Below are 17,240 nucleotides of genomic sequence, written 5' to 3'. Positions count from 1 at the left end.
TTCAGCTGCACTAATAACAAAGCATCAAAAAGGACTGCAGTATACATTTCAGCTCAGCCTCTACCACCGAGACAGCCAAAAGTCCATTTACCTAGGTACCTAGGTACTCGTATGGGCTCATCGTGGGGTTTTGTACAACATGGCGACGTCATCAAGTCATCGATTCTAATTTCGACCTCGGATGAGAATCGATACTATTCTAAAATAAACTGGGTAAAAGATCTCGTGTCTACTTGCAGCTGTCATCTCCATCAACTCGGGAAATATCAGTCGGCGACTGTCGCAGTGAGTGCCAGTTGCTTCGTGACACAAGGATGGGATATTTATATCGTCAGGTTCTTTCTTTTACGTACCAAAGTCTAATAAAGGCGTCTAGATGGGCTGAAAAAAAAAAAATCAGAACCCTTGACTAGAGTCATATCCGCATGAACCATTAAAAAGAAATCACGAAGCGGAAAAGTTGTGAGGGCTGAATGGGGGGGCTTTTGGGGGGTTGGAAGAAAAAAAAAACAGAAAATGGGGATTTTTTTCTATTTCTTTTCATAAACGGTGTTCATTGCGGCATGGTAATTGTTGGGGTAAGGCATACAAATCGCGAACTACTGTGGCTGGTTTTCTGTTTTTGGACATGAGTCTCGAACTTGGGATGTCTCTTGTGTTGTCAGACCAAGGTGGCTGAGATGGAAGATAACAAACAGTAAAGGGATCAATATTTCGGATGGCAAAACTCGTCGTCGGGGGCTTTGCATCAGTTTGCAAAAAGCTTTTGGTCCCAACCCCCCCTCCCTTTTTTTTTTTTTTTTTTTTTTTTTTTTTTTTTTTTTTTTTTTTTTTTTTTTTTTTTTTTTTTTGGAGGTTACGAAAAACACATCACCAGACCAGACCAGAAGCGTACGGGTTGTGGGATTGTCATTCGTGCCTTTCGTGTTCTCAGCATGATCCATCCAATGCGTTGCTGTGCATCTTACCGGTGAAAGAGGTGGTCCGTCCGTCCGTTCAGCAATGGCGCTATTTCTGGTCCTTTTTTTTTTTTTTTCTGCAGCTGCAATGTTACCAAAGAACCTCCAAGCTCTACTGTGCGTAGTCGTGAAGATCTTGTGGTTCGGCAATTGAAACATGACAATGGAAAAATAAAATAAAAAATAGGGGGAGAAGGGGGTGTGTGAAAAGAAGAAAAAAAAAGACCTGCAGATCAATTCTTCAGCTGCAGCATACCCTGCCTGGATCCTGCAAAAGCCCATGAGGCGAATCGACAAGATGCAGTGTTTTGTATGGAGAATACCAATATTAAAAAGTGCGGCTGAAATCTTCCAAAAAGAAATATAGCCATTAAAAAATTCCAAATGAGGTAGAGGGAACCCCATGCCAAGTACCCAAAAATAAACAGAAGAATACAAGCAAGGACAGGTAAATGTCGTTGCCTGGAAGGGCTGAACTACCCCCCGAAAGCGCACAGTAACGAGGTCGGAGTTGGCTAGAGAAAAACCGCGTGGCCACGTATCCGTGCCTGATTCAATTCTGGCAGGTCAGGGCAAAATAAGGTGATGTTAGCTCTGGGCAAAGAAGGATCTTGAACAGGGACTATGGTAGATCTTGACTAGCGCAGACCGTGTCGAACAAGCAACAAAGAAGTGCATAGACAAATTCTTAGAATTGATTGACCTGATGGAAAGATTTCGTGACGTATGAGTTCCGACCTCGAGAGGAAAGCTAACAGGGGGAAAAGATGGCAGCCCTGGAGAACAAAGCGGCGGTCGAAACGATTCTTCTTCTTTTTTTTTCCTCCTCTGTGCGGTTGACCTACAAACGGCAAACTTGTCAAGCAATTTTTAGCGCCATGTAGGTTCTAAGCTTACATCTTACCCCCCGATGAGAGGCTTGGAAGGCTTAGAAGACTTGTCAGGGATTTCTTGGCTACAAAACGGGGGACAAGCCGTCGTGACAAGAATTTTCCCAGACTTTTTTTTTCGCTCCAGAGTGAAAAAGTAAGCGACATCGGGCTTGGCATCTGCATATAAGTGCTGACCAGAGACGAATGGATACTTCTTGGCTAATAAACTCAAAGATTAAGATAAGAACAGAAGAGGTAAAATAAACTAGGTCTAGAAATCACACACTGACAAAGATCAAATCTTGAAAATCCTTTCAATACTGCTTCGTAAACATGCATCTGCTAGCGAAAAGGATGCATGCATTGGGTTGGTGGGTGTTCCACAGTGGGTTGCAGGGTACCCCTGAAAGATCGGCTGCGCTTGTGGCGGTTCGGTAGTTATTGCTGTGCTGTACCAATTATTTACATGGCAAGTCTGGCAAAGCTGCCTTTCTGGACCCAGCCGCAAGGGCTCCATGTTATTCTGTCAGGTACCATTTTCCGAGACGATCTCCCGTTGTACCTTTTCCCCCCCTTTCTCGCCTATTTTCACCATTCATGTTATGTGGTGGATTGTATATGGTACGAATATGTCAAGTCCCTCTGAAAATTCGGTTCCTGGTCCGTCCAATTAATGCCTGTATTCAATCACCCGTCGTGCTGAAAGTAGGGATGCAAAAAATTTAATTGTAAACCGACGGACTTTAGGGGTCCAACCAGGACTAGTCGATAACGATATAATGCAAGTCAAATAATGTTAACCAAAAAAGTCCGCGATTGGCGATTTGCTTTCGAGGTCCTGCTGACCTTTTGTAACCCCAAGGGTTCTACGGCACAGTAAGAACCCATATAATCCAGATTAGGTATAGGAAAAAAAGGAGTTCTAGACTGGTTCCCTGCATGAAATTATCAATAGAAGCATGCAACCTTTTTTTTTTGTAGCCCCTCTTGATGACTGTTGAGCCTCGAATCCTTGGAGATTGTTAGAGATTACGCCGAGGCAACACAAGTTTCTGTAATTGACAGTGCTGTTAATAAACTAGCTAACTAAGGTAGGTACCTACCTTACCTACATGGCTACCTCCCTGAATACATAGCCTCACACAGCAAGGTTCAATCGCCGAACATTCACGGCTGATATACGAACAATGCGTGTCACATCAACCTCCTGGAATGCGCACAAGTCAGTTCTTAATAAAAGTCAATTCAAAGTTGTTCCTTAGCGTGCCCAAAACAGTCAACCACCACAACCCAACCCCACCTCGTTCACCACCCTGTCTTGCATGTCTACCACCTTACGCACCGGCGCGCACCGCGGAATGTCGTACCTGTCGGGTACCTGGCGCTAGTCAAAAGCAAGAGCCTCCATTAGCCCCAGTGGCGGGGGCGTGTAAACTGGGTAAACTCGCATGGGAGCAATGAGAAAACTACAGAGTAGCTTGGTTGCCAATCCTGACGTTCCTATTGGGGCGGGGTGTGATGGGAACATTGTAAGCATGGCTGGTTATGTTAATTGTCGTGCTCGGACTTTTCTATATTGGGGCCCGTTCTATCGGATTTTCCGCCCTCCTTGGCATGGAGCAGTAGTCAAGAAGAAAAAGAAATATGGACACGAGCACACACACACACACACACACACAACTCAAAGCCAGCTGTGCCACCCTTGTCTGGTCCGTGCAGTGCAGAATATCATTGCCAAGCTCATACTTTCTTTTTGCTCTGTCGTTACCGTTTTAGGCTTTTTTTTTTCTTGTGTTTAATTCTTTTTCGCTTTATACTATTTTTTTTCACTTTGAGTCTTTTTTCTACCTAGATGCTCCAGGGGACAGGGGCCCTCGAGCCGCGCTACTCGCGAACCGAGCCATGAATAAGCAATATCTGGAGGCTTGGTCTGGGGGAACGAACCTAGGTGGCCTGGAAGGATATAATGGACCCAATGTCTCATCTCTACGTCTCTTCTGTTTCTTCTATCATCAGCGCCTACCTTCAGTCGCCTGTTCCTATTCCTCTATTGACTCTTTGAGTCTGCCGGTCGCTACCCTACTCCAAGCCTTTAGGAGTCTTACCCTTCTTGATCCTACTTTTTTTATTAATTATTTTGTCTTTGTATATATATATTTACCTTGACAATAACTTTATCAACCACCAATATGCGTCCTACACTTCTTACAGCCGCCCTCGCGGTGGCTCCAGCCATTGCCTACCCTGGAATGGGAACACCTGAGCAGAACAAACAGGTACGCGCCGCCATGGCCGCTGGCGAAAACTACCACGACAAGCTCGTCCGCGACATTACCCAGGCATCTGCCAAGATCAGGCAGCCTCGCCAGTGCGGTAAGCGCTGCGAGGGAGACGCCGAGGAGACTGACCAGGATGGAGACGAGGAGTTTGACGGCAACGATGGCGGTCGTGATCCCGACGAGAACCACCAGCTCGACTCTCTCGAGCTCATCGGTGACCTGATCGGCATGCCCAACAACAAGCTCTCCAGCACCGGCTTCGCCATCAAGGAGCTGCTGACCACGACTGGAGGCGCCCCAGAGAGCGGCGAAGCCTACCGCGATGGCGAGCTGGCAGCCAGGGGCACTCCTGCCTGCGCCAAGGACACGTGCTGCATCTGGAAGTACATCGCCGACGACATGGTCCCAACATTTAGGGGCACCTCGGGCCGCTGCACGGATCTGGCCCGCGCCGCCATCCGCATGGGCTTCCACGACGCAGGTGGCTGGTCCAAGAGCACCGGCCGTCTTGGAGGTGCCGATGGGTCGCTGATCCTTGCCCCTGAAGAGATTGAACGATCCGACAACCGTGGTCTCGAGGACATCGTCGCCCAGACCAAGAAGTGGCATGCCCAGTACTCGAAATACGGCGTGGGCATGGCCGACCTGGTCCAGTTCGCCGCCAACGTCGCCACCGTCGTCTGCCCTCTCGGCCCGCGCGTGCGCACCTTTATCGGACGCAAGGACTCGTCCGTCCCAGCCCCCAAGGGCCTTCTCCCCCCCGTCGACGGCAGCGCCGATTTCCTGATCGAGCTGTTCCGCAACAAGACCATCGAGCCGCACGGCCTGACCGCCCTGATCGGCGCACACACCACCTCGCAGCAGCGATTCGTCGACCCGTCCCGCGCCGGCGACCCGCAGGACAGCACCCCGGGAGTCTGGGACATCCTCTTCTACCAGCAGACCCTGAACCAGACCGTGACTCCGGAGCGGGTGTTCAAGTTCCAGTCCGACGTGGTGCTCTCGCAGCACCCGCTCATCAAGCAGGAGTTCAGCCTGTTCGCCGCCAAGGACAATGGGCAGTCGCACTGGAACTTTGACTACGCTCGCGAGTACATCCGCCTGTCGCTGCTGGGCGTCTACAACATCAACAACCTGACCGAGTGCACAAAGTCGCTGCCGCCAAGGACCAAGACCTTTACCGCTCCCGACGAGGACCTGATCAAGAACTGGCTGGAGGGTCGCAAGGGAGCCGTTGCCGATGCGGCCAAGAAGATCATGAATGGAGACAGCCTCAACGGTAGCAAGGGGGTTTTGGGACTCGTCACTGGTGTCTTGGGTAAGCTCACCGGTCGGGTGTGATGAGTAAGAGTTTCTTTGATGAATGGCGTATTTTCTTTTTTCTTTTTCCTATGTCTCATATATAGAATGGACCTTTTGGTATATATAATCATAGTTTTAGTGATATAGTCAACCCAGATTTGTTTGATACTGCATAGAAAAGTCACCTGTTTTAAGCCTCTCATGTGTCACATTGAATGCGAGTGTGTAATCTAGATGGACAAATCACCAATCTAGCCGTACAGTCAATATGCGAAGCACTAATATTATAATAATATTAACAATTAAATAAAACCATTCGAAATAGGCATAGTATCATCCCCGCGTTGATCCGGTTAATCCCTCTCACATCAAACCCCTCACAGCGCCTGCACGGCAAAGCTCCTGTCAGGGCTGACGACCTGTCCGTTGGGAATGTCACGGTCGGCGTAGCTGGGGAAGGCGATGAGCTTGTTGGCCCAGTCTGCGACGCTCCAGGTGGTGAAGCCGTTGCCCGCACCGAACTGGCCGCTCCAGCCGCTCGAGACCTGGTAAGGGCCGCAGACGACACCGTTGACGCTGGTCTGCGAGGCCAAGGACGCCGCGTTGACTTGGTAGCTGCAGTTGGTGCCGTTGAGGCCGAACTCGACCTGGCAGACCGTGTCGGCCGAATTGCAGGTCCGCTTGAAGTTGTTGATGGTCCAGGTGGCCGCGGTGGTGGAGACTGGGGCGGCGGCGGCGGTGGAGGCCAGGAGGGTGATGAGGGTGGTGGTTGAGAAGTGCATTTTGGTGGTTGTTTGTTTGTTTCAGAGGTTGATGTCTGAGATTTGTTTGTTTGGTTTGAGGAGCTAAGGTTTTGAGGCTTTGAGGAGGAGACTGTTGCTGGATGAGGTCAAGAGAAGCTACTGATAATTGCTGGACATCACAGACACTTTATACTTGACAGATCCCTAGTCCACTTCACCAAACAACTGGAATGCCATCTCGGACCGAGTCCCGCCACTGACTGGCAGTAACATTCGTCGATCATGACGATTAATTCCTTGTATGTCTCCCCACCAGTAACTCACATTACGGAGATGAAGAATCAGTTAGAAAAAAAAAACATGCAGTCAACACGACACGACCGAAAAAACACTCATCGCCCACAAAAGTCAGGATTGGAATAGTAACGCCAACAAATCGTATGCCGTCAGCAGCCGACCCATGCTATAGACCGAATCGGGGAAACCGTGTAGCCCCCGCTGTCATTCATTGGATCGGAAGTAGCTGTAGTTGATTGACGCCGCGGCCGGTCTTGATCGGCTGATTGACACGAGGTATTACAACCTCGTATTCTGTGGGGTGCAGCGGGCTAGGCTTGATTGGTTAGCTCATAGGTATCCATTTCTGGGTTTGTAGGCCAACTGTCATTCTGGGTAAATTTAAGTAAAGACCGGCGGTGAAGATCTTAAGGTTTTAACACGAGATTCTCGCTTGTTATTTTGTTGTCTTGAGCTTGTCTTGACTCTTGCCCGTGGAAGAATACTGAAAGTGCGGGGTCTTGCCGGGATCCGAGGCAGGTGGGTTGGCTATGGGCTTGGAGCTTGATGTTCCTGGCGCTTGCCTACAGGGCTGCCCAGCGTTCAGGGTTAGGGTAATAACCAACTGTGATCTGTTGCCTGAAAACAGCAAAACGCCGCATGCCCCACATTGTCAGCAATGCAGCCCCACCAGTTCATGTCCAATTAAGCTGCTGATCGCGTATCCAGATCGCGTCAGAGATGGTTGCCTGTCGCCAATTTTCAGCCACAGAACCGACAGACTGGAAACTTCATTCTGCAGGTAACCTTCAGATGAGATCCATCCATCATCAGTAATCTTCAAGCGCCTTTGTGCATCTTACGTATAGTTACACAACATAATGGGTCCCATCACAGCATCTCCAGTCATACCTCTTGCGGTGGCCGTCGCTGCGGCCTACTGCATCATGGGCATCCCGAAACAAAATGGCTTGTTTGACATGCTGGATGCCCTCGCAGAAGACCACCCGACGCGTCTACCAGGTTCCAATGTCGATGGGGAGCTTCTCGATGTTGGAAGTTCGGGCCTGGGCAAATTGCTAGCCATCCTCATTCGATTTTTCTACCCAGTCATGACGGGTGAAAGCCCTCGCCTGTCTCTGTTCAGCTTTTGGTTTGCAGGTCAGGTCATCTCCATGCACACACTGGTGCTGCTAGAGGGCCTACGTGAGGGTAATCGTGGTAGGGTGATCGCCTACACCGTCATTTGGGGAGTTTTGTATCAGCTCATCCCTTTCGGTATCACCATAAGCGTATGGGTTGCCGTGTGGATGTGGACATCACCCATCGCCAACCTGTCTGCCGCAACCCCCAAGCCAGTCCTCCTCAAGGCCCTTGGTATCGGTAACGCTGATTTATCCGTCGTTATTCACTCGATCGTCTGGGGATTCGTAATCCCGACCGTCCTGCTCGGTCTACCATCGTCGTCTCCCCAGATTACTCAACGCTACATTGTCATTTGGCAATTCTTCCCCATCTACGTCAGCTTCGCCCGCTTCATCTTCTCCAATGCTCTCCAGCTCTTGGGGGTTGACAACTCGGTCCCGGCCCCTCCACCTGCCGACCCCAAGAAGCCCGGACCCAGCCTCACCAAACGCCTCCGTGCCGTATACTTTCCCGCCCTGGTCATGACAGCTGCCGTACACACTCTGACGCTCATGTGGGTCTTTTTCCCGGACATGCGACCGACGATGCTCGATGGTGCGTCAATCGATTTCGTGGACGTTTTCAAGCCCACCTCACGCCCGGGTCATGTCGTACCCATCGAAAACGCCGCCGACGGTGTACTCAACCTCCTACAATATGACGTGTACTTTGGCAGTGCCTCTGTACTGTTCTGGGCCGCTCAGATGTACTGGGCTTCAACAGCCGCACCGAGCATGGCTAGCGTCTTGACGGTGTTGGTGGGTCCTGGTGGTGCGGCTCTGGCTTTGGTCTGGAGGCGAGACGAGCAGTTATTGGTGGATCTACCTGAATCATCCAAGAAGGACGACTAGAGGTCGTTCTTGAGCGATATTATTAGCAACGACCTTTAGTTTAAGGTTTACGGTAACAATTTTGTACATGTATGGTGTGGCGCCGAATAGAGCACATATGTCTACTCCCTATGTACATATTTCCTACCTTTCGGGTTGTTGATCTATTCCGTCTTGTCAGGCAAGACAATCTAAGAAAATATTGCAGTCAGCTGCTTCTTTTCCAGTCAGACCCAATGGTTGTCTGCTTGAGCTGCACATGCGACTACTCGAAACTGTTTATCTCTTCCACATCTTCCGCTCAATCATGTATTCTAGCTATCGGAGAGACGTTTTTTTTTTTATATTTTTTCTTATATATATATATTTTATTTATTATCTCTCTTCCTGCGAGCAAACATGCTCCTTAATTGCACCAGCTTGAATACTTTTTTTTGTCCAAGTTGATCATCACTACCGCAAATCGCAGCCCGCTCCGTCAATGATGAAGGCATGACAAAGAATCTCGTTGGGATAGATACGACTCAGATCCAACCTCTTCTCTGCATATTTCTTTAGTTTCTACACCACCACATCAGCCAAGTTAGCTCAACCCACTTGAAACGAATCGATTACCCACAACCTGGATGACGACTGCGAGGCCCTGAGAATTGCCACGTCGCAGCAAATCGTTTCCCTAACCCACACAAGCAACCAACTCCCAGCTTGAAAGGGATCGGCATCAGGAGGTCTCTGGACATTCCACGACGATCCCATTCGACACCTTCCTATGCAGACAGTCCGGCAACCAGATCACACATATCGGTCCAGGTCGGAATGTCAGGACCTATCTCGGCAACTTTTGCGCACGTCGCAAGAATCATGAACATGACGGATCTCGGATGGTTCCGAAGCGACGAACCCAATATCGACCCTGAATAAACTCAATCGGCAACGGACCTATGATGTCGATCGACGGTATTTTCCAAAAATAAGACTAACAAGAGTCGTACCTAGCACGTGATTAATCTCAGTATGACTATAATTTTAGTTCGGATACTGGCGCTTAGTTTGGCAGATTCTTTTTTTGTATGACTGTGACGGTTACCTGATTTTGTTGTTTGGGATGAACTAAGGGGATCCCTAAAGCCTAGCAACACACCAAAATGAGGGGGGATTTTTCGTTGCTTGAGATAAGGAGCCCTTTTAATAAGTTCGCTTCAGCTTCGTATTCGTTCTCGGACCCTGACAAACAAAAAAAGGGAAAACCCGCTGCATATCACTGGACTTCATCGCGTTCGGATTTGGCTTACGGTCTGTGGGTAATTAAAAGCCGTGCGATGCTTCTCCACAATGTCCGTAACGTTCAACCTTTTGTTCATGAAAATTTGAGAGCAGAGAAAGAATTTACACATTGCGACCTTCATTATACGACCCTCTTGTACTTCTAATCAATTCCAGCGTTTCGGACAAGTTCTTTTAGTTCAGTTTTAATTCGCCCTCAAATAAAATGGCACCCGATACGCCGTTCACAACCGTCGAAAAGGTAGACATGGCCAAGGCCTGGATCTACGGAATCCGACCCTTTTTCAAGTATGGAAAATCTTTCAACCCGGCGCGCGACATACCTCCTCAGACAGGCAGGGTAATTCTCATCACTGGCGGCGCTTCAGGAATCGGAGCGGCATTCGTCGCCGAGATTGCGCGCCACTCGCCCGCCCAGGTCTGGATTGCAGATCTGCGTCCCGAGGCGGCCGAAAAGGTAATCTCAGCCGTCTCGGCCGAGTGCCCCGACGTCCAGGTTCACTTTCTCCAGCTCGACCTGGGTGACGCCGAGTCGGTGAAGCGCGCTGCGGACGAATTCTTGTCCCGCACAGACCGCCTCGACGTGCTCGTCAACAACGCCGGCATCCTCCCCGCCAAGGGCTGGACCACCAAGGATGGTTACGAGGCCATGTTTGGCGTCATGTTCATCGGCCACGCCCGTCTGACCGAACTCTTGATGCCTCGCATGCTAGAGACCGCCGCCATGCCCGGCACAGACGTTCGCGTTGTCTCCGTCTCCAGCGGCGGCCATGGTGTCCACCCCAGACCAGACGGCGTGAGGATGGCAGACGACGGCGCCCTGCTCAAGGAGCCCACCTGCGGCGGCATGTCGTCCATGCAGCGCTACGCCCAGAGCAAGCTGGCAGTACTGTTGTGGGTGCGCCGGATGGCGAGGGAATATCCGGCCATCACCATCGTGTCGGCTCACCCAGGCACGGTGGCCACGAGTATCGCAGACGAGCTTTCTGGCGGTAGCCTCAAGCCGCCGCCGTTCATCGTCAAGCTTACGGGCACAAAGACGCCCCAGACCGGGGCTTACAACCAGCTCTGGTGCGCCACGGCTCCTAGGGATCAGCTCGTCAGTGGCAAGTATTATTGTCCTGTGGGGATTCCAGATCAGGAGTTTGGCATCGCGCAGAACAGGACAAAGAGTGACGATTTGGAGGAGAAGTTGTGGGTCTGGTTGCATAAGGAGTTCAAGGCGGAGAACTTGGCAAAGGTGGACGGTTAGGGATAGGGTTTTGATTTGATTGATCTGGCTCTGGGTTTGCATTCTACTTACTGTATTTTCCTTGCTCATTTTCTTGCTTTTGCTCAAGATACCTGGCTCGACGCTATATAAATTGTAATACGCCTTGTATATCTTTTAGACTCATGGGAAGGAAATAGTGTTTGCGAAGGTGGATGACACCGGTAACTACATTCGGTATCATATTGCTCGTGTCTTGTCAGGTGACCTGCAGCGTTAGGCAGCACCTAACCCGCCTTTGTAAAGCTTCATTTCTGTGGGCTGGACCTCCCCCGATTTGATCATTTCTACCACTTTACTCGGTAGAACCAAATATTAAGTTTGCCACCTCTTCCGCATCTGTCCGTAGTTCCCAATTCCAGGGACACTCCGATAATCATTTTTATTGACGTCCTTTTGGATGAATTTTTGTGTTCAGCTCAATGTGGAAGTACCCGACCAAATCGTCCCATTCCAAGCCGCGGCTGACTGAAAGATTGTTTGCCTTCTCGAGTTCGGTTGACTTTTTTTTTTCTACTACCCTGAAAATAAATCTTTCTAGAAACAAGGCACCGATGACGGATGAGACTTTGAGCGAGGCAACCAACTTGAAGGTCATGTGCTCCGGATGCGAACACGCATCGCGATCTTTCGGGGTGTAGAATTTGAACAGCAACAGCAAACAACAAAGTGGAAAAACAGGAATGGCACGCCCGCTTCCAGGACGCAGCTCTCAAAGCCACCAGAACTGTAGAAATACTCAATAACAAATGGCCGACCAGCTTGGACACAGCCTTCTACCTAATCGCTTTTGGCGATTTGATCAATTGCCCGACTGCATGGGGCTGCGCCCGCCTGGCGTGTTCACGTAGCGCCATCCGCAGCAATTGATCAAAAAGCAATGATCGTGACTTTGTGGAATGGATGTTGAGGGTATATGAACAAACATTAGGGCGGGCTGTTCCCCGCTCTTTACCTCTCGTGAGCTGAACCTTCATCTTCTCTAGATTGACAGAAACTTTTCCAGATATCCCTACTTTTTCGCAGGCTTGCTGTTCGTGGAGCGTTCGACTGGATTGACCAAGAGCTAAAGCTAAATCCAGATCTGCTTTTTTGGAATATAGCGAGTCTCCAGCAAGAAAATAGGCACCAATGGAAGCCCTTTACGAGTACGAACCCCTCGACCTCGGGCCAGACGCCGTCCGCGTCTGCCGCCTCTTCCCCAGGACCCAGGATCTACAAGCGCCAGACGTCATACGCTGCGAGATCTTCCCAGTTTTGTTGCATGAAGTCAAAGGGATGCTTTATGATGCGTTGTCGTATACCTGGGGTTGCGACGGTGCAACCAACGAGTTCGTAAAGCACCCCATCGTCATGAACGACAAAAGGCACTACGTCACGACGAATCTCTTCAACGCCCTGCGCAACATCCGCCTAGATGACAGAGAAAGGGTGGTTTGGATCGATGCGCTGTGCATCAACCAAGCTGATAATGACGAGCGCAGTCTCCAGGTCGCGCAGATGGCAAAGACGTATAAATACGCAGTGAGGGTGTTGATCTGGCTCGGGCCGGGAGATTTTGAGACGGGTGCGATTATTCGGTGGATGGATGCATTGGATAAAGCGGTCCGTGCAAGGCCCGAGTTCGATGAGAAGCAGTCGCTACCCATTCTATGGAAGCGTGTGTTGCAGATACAGGGCTACTCTGTACGGAACCGCCTTCACCTGCGATATTCCTCGAACAAACGTCATCGGCTGAGTATCTCATTTGAGGAGGCGCTGGATGTAGGCGGCTGGGAGGGGTATCACATGCTTCCCACCCTAACAGAGTCGGAGCAGAAAGCGATCCCCAGCCTATACCGTGCGGCGTGGTTCCGGAGGGTTTGGGTGATACAGGAGGCGGCGAATGCGCAGTCGGCCTGCGTCATGTACGGCCGCTACTCGGTGCCGTCGTCGACGTTTGCACTTGTCCCGCAGTTATTTAATTTCGAAATCCCCAGCGGTACGAAACACGTACTGGATATAATGCCCGGTCCGCTACGCCAGAATTCATGGTGGAAGGATAAACGGGATTTGGGGACTATCTTGAACAAGTTTGGCCAGAGCTGCGAGGCGTCCGACGAAAGGGATAGAGTTTATGCGCTTTTGGGTATTGCGTCCGACACGGCGTCTTCGAAAGGGCTCTTGCCGAACTACAAGGCCGACACAAGCGAGGTGGTTAGACAAACAGCGGCCTTTCTGATGGCAGATGCGGAGAAAAATTGCAATGCTGAGCTGTGGATGCCTCATTTACCCCAATGGACGATGGAGGAGTTTCTCAAAGTGCTCCCACAGCCGGGGTCTTCGGTTCTTCAGTGGACTTTGCAACAAGAACTGCCAGAGGCTATCGCGTTTATGGCAGAGCCGGGAGAGACCTCGGACAGTATGAACGAGTCAAAGTGGCCAGGCCCGTCGGATTCCTTGGATGACAGGTCAGTGACAACAATAAACCCCGGGCGCATTCTGGATTTTCTCCAAATCCTTCCAGACTACAGCTGATTTCTTCAACAGACCTTGCTCGCTTGTTTGGCGGGTGGTCGCCAGCAAACCTCAATACCGAAAACTTCTCGGAGTCATCCTGCTCAGACCGGACATCGACCCAGACATCAAGCACAATAAGAAGACACCACTAGTCCAAGCTGCCCAGTTGAGGAACTGGCAACTGTTCCATCGCCTTCTAGTGCACCATCGAGTTAAGCGGTGGGCCATGCAAGAACACAGCGAATTTCTCTGGGAAAGACCCGAGCCAAGAGCGCTGCGAGACCCAAAGATCATGGACCTGTTGAGTCATACTCTTAGGGTATTTCTCCTTAACTTGCCTGGCCTTGCACGTGACGGCCTGCTGGGTGCAACTGGCAAGGTCGATCACCCGCTTTACTACGCCAGCCAGGAGCTATTGAGCCTCCAACATAACATAGACAACCTGATTGAGAACGACCTGCAGAGTATCATACACATACTTAGTAGGTCGATTTTCACCGAGGCGACGAGATTCCGCTTTGACCTGGCTCGCCAGCAGAGCTGGCCGGCCTACCTAAAGAGCTCCCTAGTCAGCGACTACATCGCGGCGCACCTGGGACTGGGGTTTGACCTGAAGGACCTATGGCTATATGCCGAGAAGGAGTGCCTCTTGCTGCTGGCTGTCGGGCTCGAGGATTTACCGGCTCTGTCGACGTTGCTGGGTCTCAAGCTCTCCTTAGACCGCTATCCATTGTGTCCACTTCTCGTAGTGGCTACAGTAACCAGAAACGTAGTCATAGCCAGGATGCTGCTCGAAAACGGCTCTAACCCAAACATACCTTACGACATCGTGGACCGCATGGTATGGCCTCTGCAAATCGCAGTCATGAATCGACAAATGGACATGGCCAGGCTTTTGCTTGATCACAAGGCTGATCCCAACCAAGAATCTCAGGGTGTTCTAGCGCCGATCGAAATTGCCGAAGCCTGGGAAGATGACGATATGGTCAACCTACTTGTTGAGCGAAAGGTTGCGCGTAAAGATAACGTTCGCTGGGACCTGCCACCTCCTAAGAAGATTGGGAAGAAGCAACCCATGATTCGAGCATTGTTCGATTTTTTGACTGGAAAAGCCTGGAAATGAAACCCGTTATATAGATTCTATGCACCTTGTCGCCGGCCCATCAAGCAGCAGCCTCGACTACAGAATCTGCAACAAACGCACCGCTCTTGTCATCCGGCTGCACTAGCTCTCTCGTCTTGAACTTTACCCAGAAGTTATTTTGCCTAATGAACCAAGCATTTACCAGCTCCCATTCTTGCTCTGGATCTTTGAACTCGATCTGCATGTATCGAAGCACATGTTAGTAGGTCGTCATCAAAAGTCAAGTCCACTCTTAAAGAATGAAACTAACTCACCTCAAACCGCCTCAGCAAGCTTGGCACCACCTTGTAAATCTCCAACAAGCTGATATTCTTGCCGATGCAAGTCCTTGACCCCATCCCAAACTGCATCATCATGCCTGACATCTCCTTGATGCGTTGCTCCTCACGCGCCCGAACTTCATCCCCAGCTGGCCCGGCAGCCTTGACCAACTCCTCATCGACCAGCCACCTCTCCGGCCGGTAAACATCGACATCGTGGCCAAAAATATCCTTGTTGTTATGGATAAGCCAAGCCGAAACACCCACAATCGTTCCGCCAGGCACAAAATGCCCCGCAATCTCCATCCCACCCTTGGGAACTATCCTCTCCAGCGGCAGACCTGCGGCAGGATGCACCCGGAAGGCCTCCTTGATGCAGGCGTCCAAGTATGGAAGGCGCTGGCTCTCGTGCCACGTCACCAAGCCCGTCTCGCCGTCTTCAAACTCACCCCTGCGCGACGCATCGTCAATCTCGCGCCTCAGCTTGGCCATGGTGGATGGGTTCCTGAGAAGGTTGTAGAAGAGGGCGCTTAGGCTGATGGCGGTCGTTTCGGAGCCGGCTATCGTCATCGACACCGCCATGGTCTGAACCAGAGTGTCGTTCATGAAATCGGGTCTCGCCTTTTGCGCAGCGAGAAATTTCGACAGCAGGTCGGGGGTTTTTATCGACGGGTGTGGGTCAGCTGCGGGCTTTTCATCAGCTCCGGCGCCGAACCCGCCGTTCATGCTGCCTCCTGCCGGTAGACGCTCTGCCATGCGGTCGCGGGCGAATTTGGCCGCGGGAAAGGTCAAGTCGAAAAATCCCCACTGCGACAACTTGAGGTAGATGGGGTTCTTGCGGAAGACCAAGTCGAGGAACGGCATCTGACCGACTGGAGCAACGTAGAGGAACATATCGGACAGGTACGCCACGATGCCGTCGATATCCTCGTTCTTCTCAATGAAGCCGTGGCGCTTGCTGTAGGTGATTTCGCCAATCACGTCAAAGGCATAAAATTGCATCCAGCGGCCGAAATCGCAGCCTTCGTCTTCGCCGGCGGGCTTATCAGCGTACAGACGTTGGGTCTGACGGAGGAAGAGCTTGGTCGTGTTATCGACAAAAGGCTCATACTGTACCAAGGAAGACATGGCAAAGGCGGCGTTGACGCAGCGTCGGAATTTGGCGTGAAATGACTCGTCCACGGTGCTGAAGAGGGATGGAAGGCGGCGGCCATTGCTGACAGATTGTTGGACGATGTAAAAGTCGGACTGTTGATGGTTAGTTTTTTTTTTTTTTTTTTTTTTTTTTTTTGTGACTTTTTGTCTATTGTGCATATAGGAGTGTCGACCTACCTTGACCATGTTCTTGTTCAGTCCATAAATGGCCTTGACGGCCTTGGGATCGGAAAATGACAGCACGTTAGGCCCCAACCTAACCACATCGCCGTGCTGTTTATGGAGTTTCTGATGAGTGACTTCCGAACGCCGGTTGTATACATCCCAAACTCGCCACCAATCCGTCAGAGATGCCAAGAACGGCCCCGGGTACTTGTGCAGCCCTTTTTGGTAGCGGTTCTTGGCCAGCCATGCTGCTGTAGCAGCGACGAGGACTGGGAGCCAGTTGGCGGCCAAGAAATATATTATTGGAGCTATTATGCCCTGCATGGCGTATTGTTTTGAAGTGTTCAAGTGTTGCTCGGCTGTCCTGGGTGAAGATTTTTGCTAATAGTTGGAAAAGATGCACTAAGAAAATAGTAATGATTTTCTTCCCTGATATCAAGGACTCTCTAAAAAGGCCAGCGGTCACCCATTAAAAGATGCCATGAAAAAGGATGAAAGCTAATTCAGGCACACGACAGCACGACCAAACCTCCTTATGATGTCGTCCAAGCTGCGGCTGACATTAATCCCAAAACGGCGGCCAAACAATTGCCGTGGGTTGGCAAAAGTGGGGACGCAAATCGCTTACAAAAATAGCGCGTGCTAGTGGATGCCGTGGTTTAAAAACTGGAACAAAACAGAAAAGACAGAAAAAAAACAAAAAAACAAATGTCGGCATCCTCCAAATGCTTTTCTGCCTACAAGGCGGAAAAACCGGGAAGTAAAACTTACTGTCGCGGAGAAGACGGGATAACTATTATGAGACGACGTGTGGGGCGGCGGTGCATGGACTTGTGAGATAGGGACTGTCCTTGTTTTGTCGATCGGCAGATGATGATACGAAGAAGACTGCTGATAAGATTTGGGGGATTTGGTGTACAGTTGCAAGGTTTGGTACCTTACCTTGGGTTGGAATGTCGTTGGCGAATGTCGTCGGTTCATCGCAACGTAGTGATGCGATTGATCTGTGTTTGATGG

At 50.5% G+C, this 17,240-nt stretch overlaps 7 protein-coding genes across 7 annotated transcripts; 5 read left to right on the top strand and 2 right to left on the bottom strand.

Moving 5' to 3' along the window:
• The first annotated feature begins 106 nt into the window (after positions 1–106).
• Positions 107–402, top strand: PgNI_09278 (uncharacterized protein). The gene is made up of 2 exons (XM_031129265.1): positions 107–285; positions 377–402. The coding sequence occupies exons 1-2, from the start codon at positions 112–114 to the stop codon at positions 383–385; spliced, it is 183 nt and encodes a 60-aa protein (XP_030978297.1). The 5' UTR covers positions 107–111; the 3' UTR covers positions 386–402.
• Positions 403–4,020: 3,618 nt separating this feature from the next.
• Positions 4,021–6,185, top strand: PgNI_09277 (uncharacterized protein; the record flags this gene model as incomplete). Its single annotated transcript, XM_031129264.1, has 2 exons — positions 4,021–5,445; positions 5,796–6,185. 2 exons carry the CDS (start codon positions 4,021–4,023, stop codon positions 6,183–6,185), a joined length of 1,815 nt encoding a protein of 604 aa, XP_030978298.1.
• On the bottom strand, positions 5,790–6,194 carry PgNI_09276 (uncharacterized protein; the record flags this gene model as incomplete). Its single annotated transcript, XM_031129263.1, has 1 exon — positions 5,790–6,194. The coding sequence occupies one exon, from the start codon at positions 6,192–6,194 to the stop codon at positions 5,790–5,792; it is 405 nt and encodes a 134-aa protein (XP_030978299.1).
• Positions 6,195–7,312: 1,118 nt separating this feature from the next.
• Positions 7,313–8,467, top strand: PgNI_09275 (uncharacterized protein; the record flags this gene model as incomplete). Its single annotated transcript, XM_031129262.1, has 1 exon — positions 7,313–8,467. One exon carries the CDS (start codon positions 7,313–7,315, stop codon positions 8,465–8,467), a length of 1,155 nt encoding a protein of 384 aa, XP_030978300.1.
• A 1,468-nt stretch (positions 8,468–9,935) lies between these two features.
• On the top strand, positions 9,936–10,982 carry PgNI_09274 (uncharacterized protein; the record flags this gene model as incomplete). The annotated part of the gene is made up of 1 exon (XM_031129261.1): positions 9,936–10,982. The coding sequence occupies one exon, from the start codon at positions 9,936–9,938 to the stop codon at positions 10,980–10,982; it is 1,047 nt and encodes a 348-aa protein (XP_030977490.1).
• Positions 10,983–11,105: 123 nt separating this feature from the next.
• Positions 11,106–16,706, top strand: PgNI_09272 (uncharacterized protein). The gene is made up of 4 exons (XM_031129259.1): positions 11,106–13,450; positions 13,530–14,841; positions 14,913–16,160; positions 16,257–16,706. Exons 1-2 carry the CDS (start codon positions 12,132–12,134, stop codon positions 14,620–14,622), a joined length of 2,412 nt encoding a protein of 803 aa, XP_030978302.1. The 5' UTR covers positions 11,106–12,131; the 3' UTR covers positions 14,623–14,841; positions 14,913–16,160; positions 16,257–16,706.
• PgNI_09273 (uncharacterized protein) lies at positions 14,663–16,547 on the bottom strand (the record flags this gene model as incomplete). The annotated part of the gene is made up of 3 exons (XM_031129260.1): positions 14,663–14,821; positions 14,898–16,151; positions 16,236–16,547. 3 exons carry the CDS (start codon positions 16,545–16,547, stop codon positions 14,663–14,665), a joined length of 1,725 nt encoding a protein of 574 aa, XP_030978301.1.
• Positions 16,707–17,240: the final 534 nt, after the last annotated feature.

Source organism: Pyricularia grisea, assembly GCF_004355905.1.
Source record: "Pyricularia grisea strain NI907 chromosome Unknown Pyricularia_grisea_NI907_Scaffold_7, whole genome shotgun sequence".
In the NCBI taxonomy this organism is placed as follows: Eukaryota; Fungi; Ascomycota; class Sordariomycetes; order Magnaporthales; family Pyriculariaceae; genus Pyricularia; species Pyricularia grisea.
Note: the sequence above shows the minus strand (reverse complement) of the source record. Positions and strands in the feature narration are given on the sequence as shown.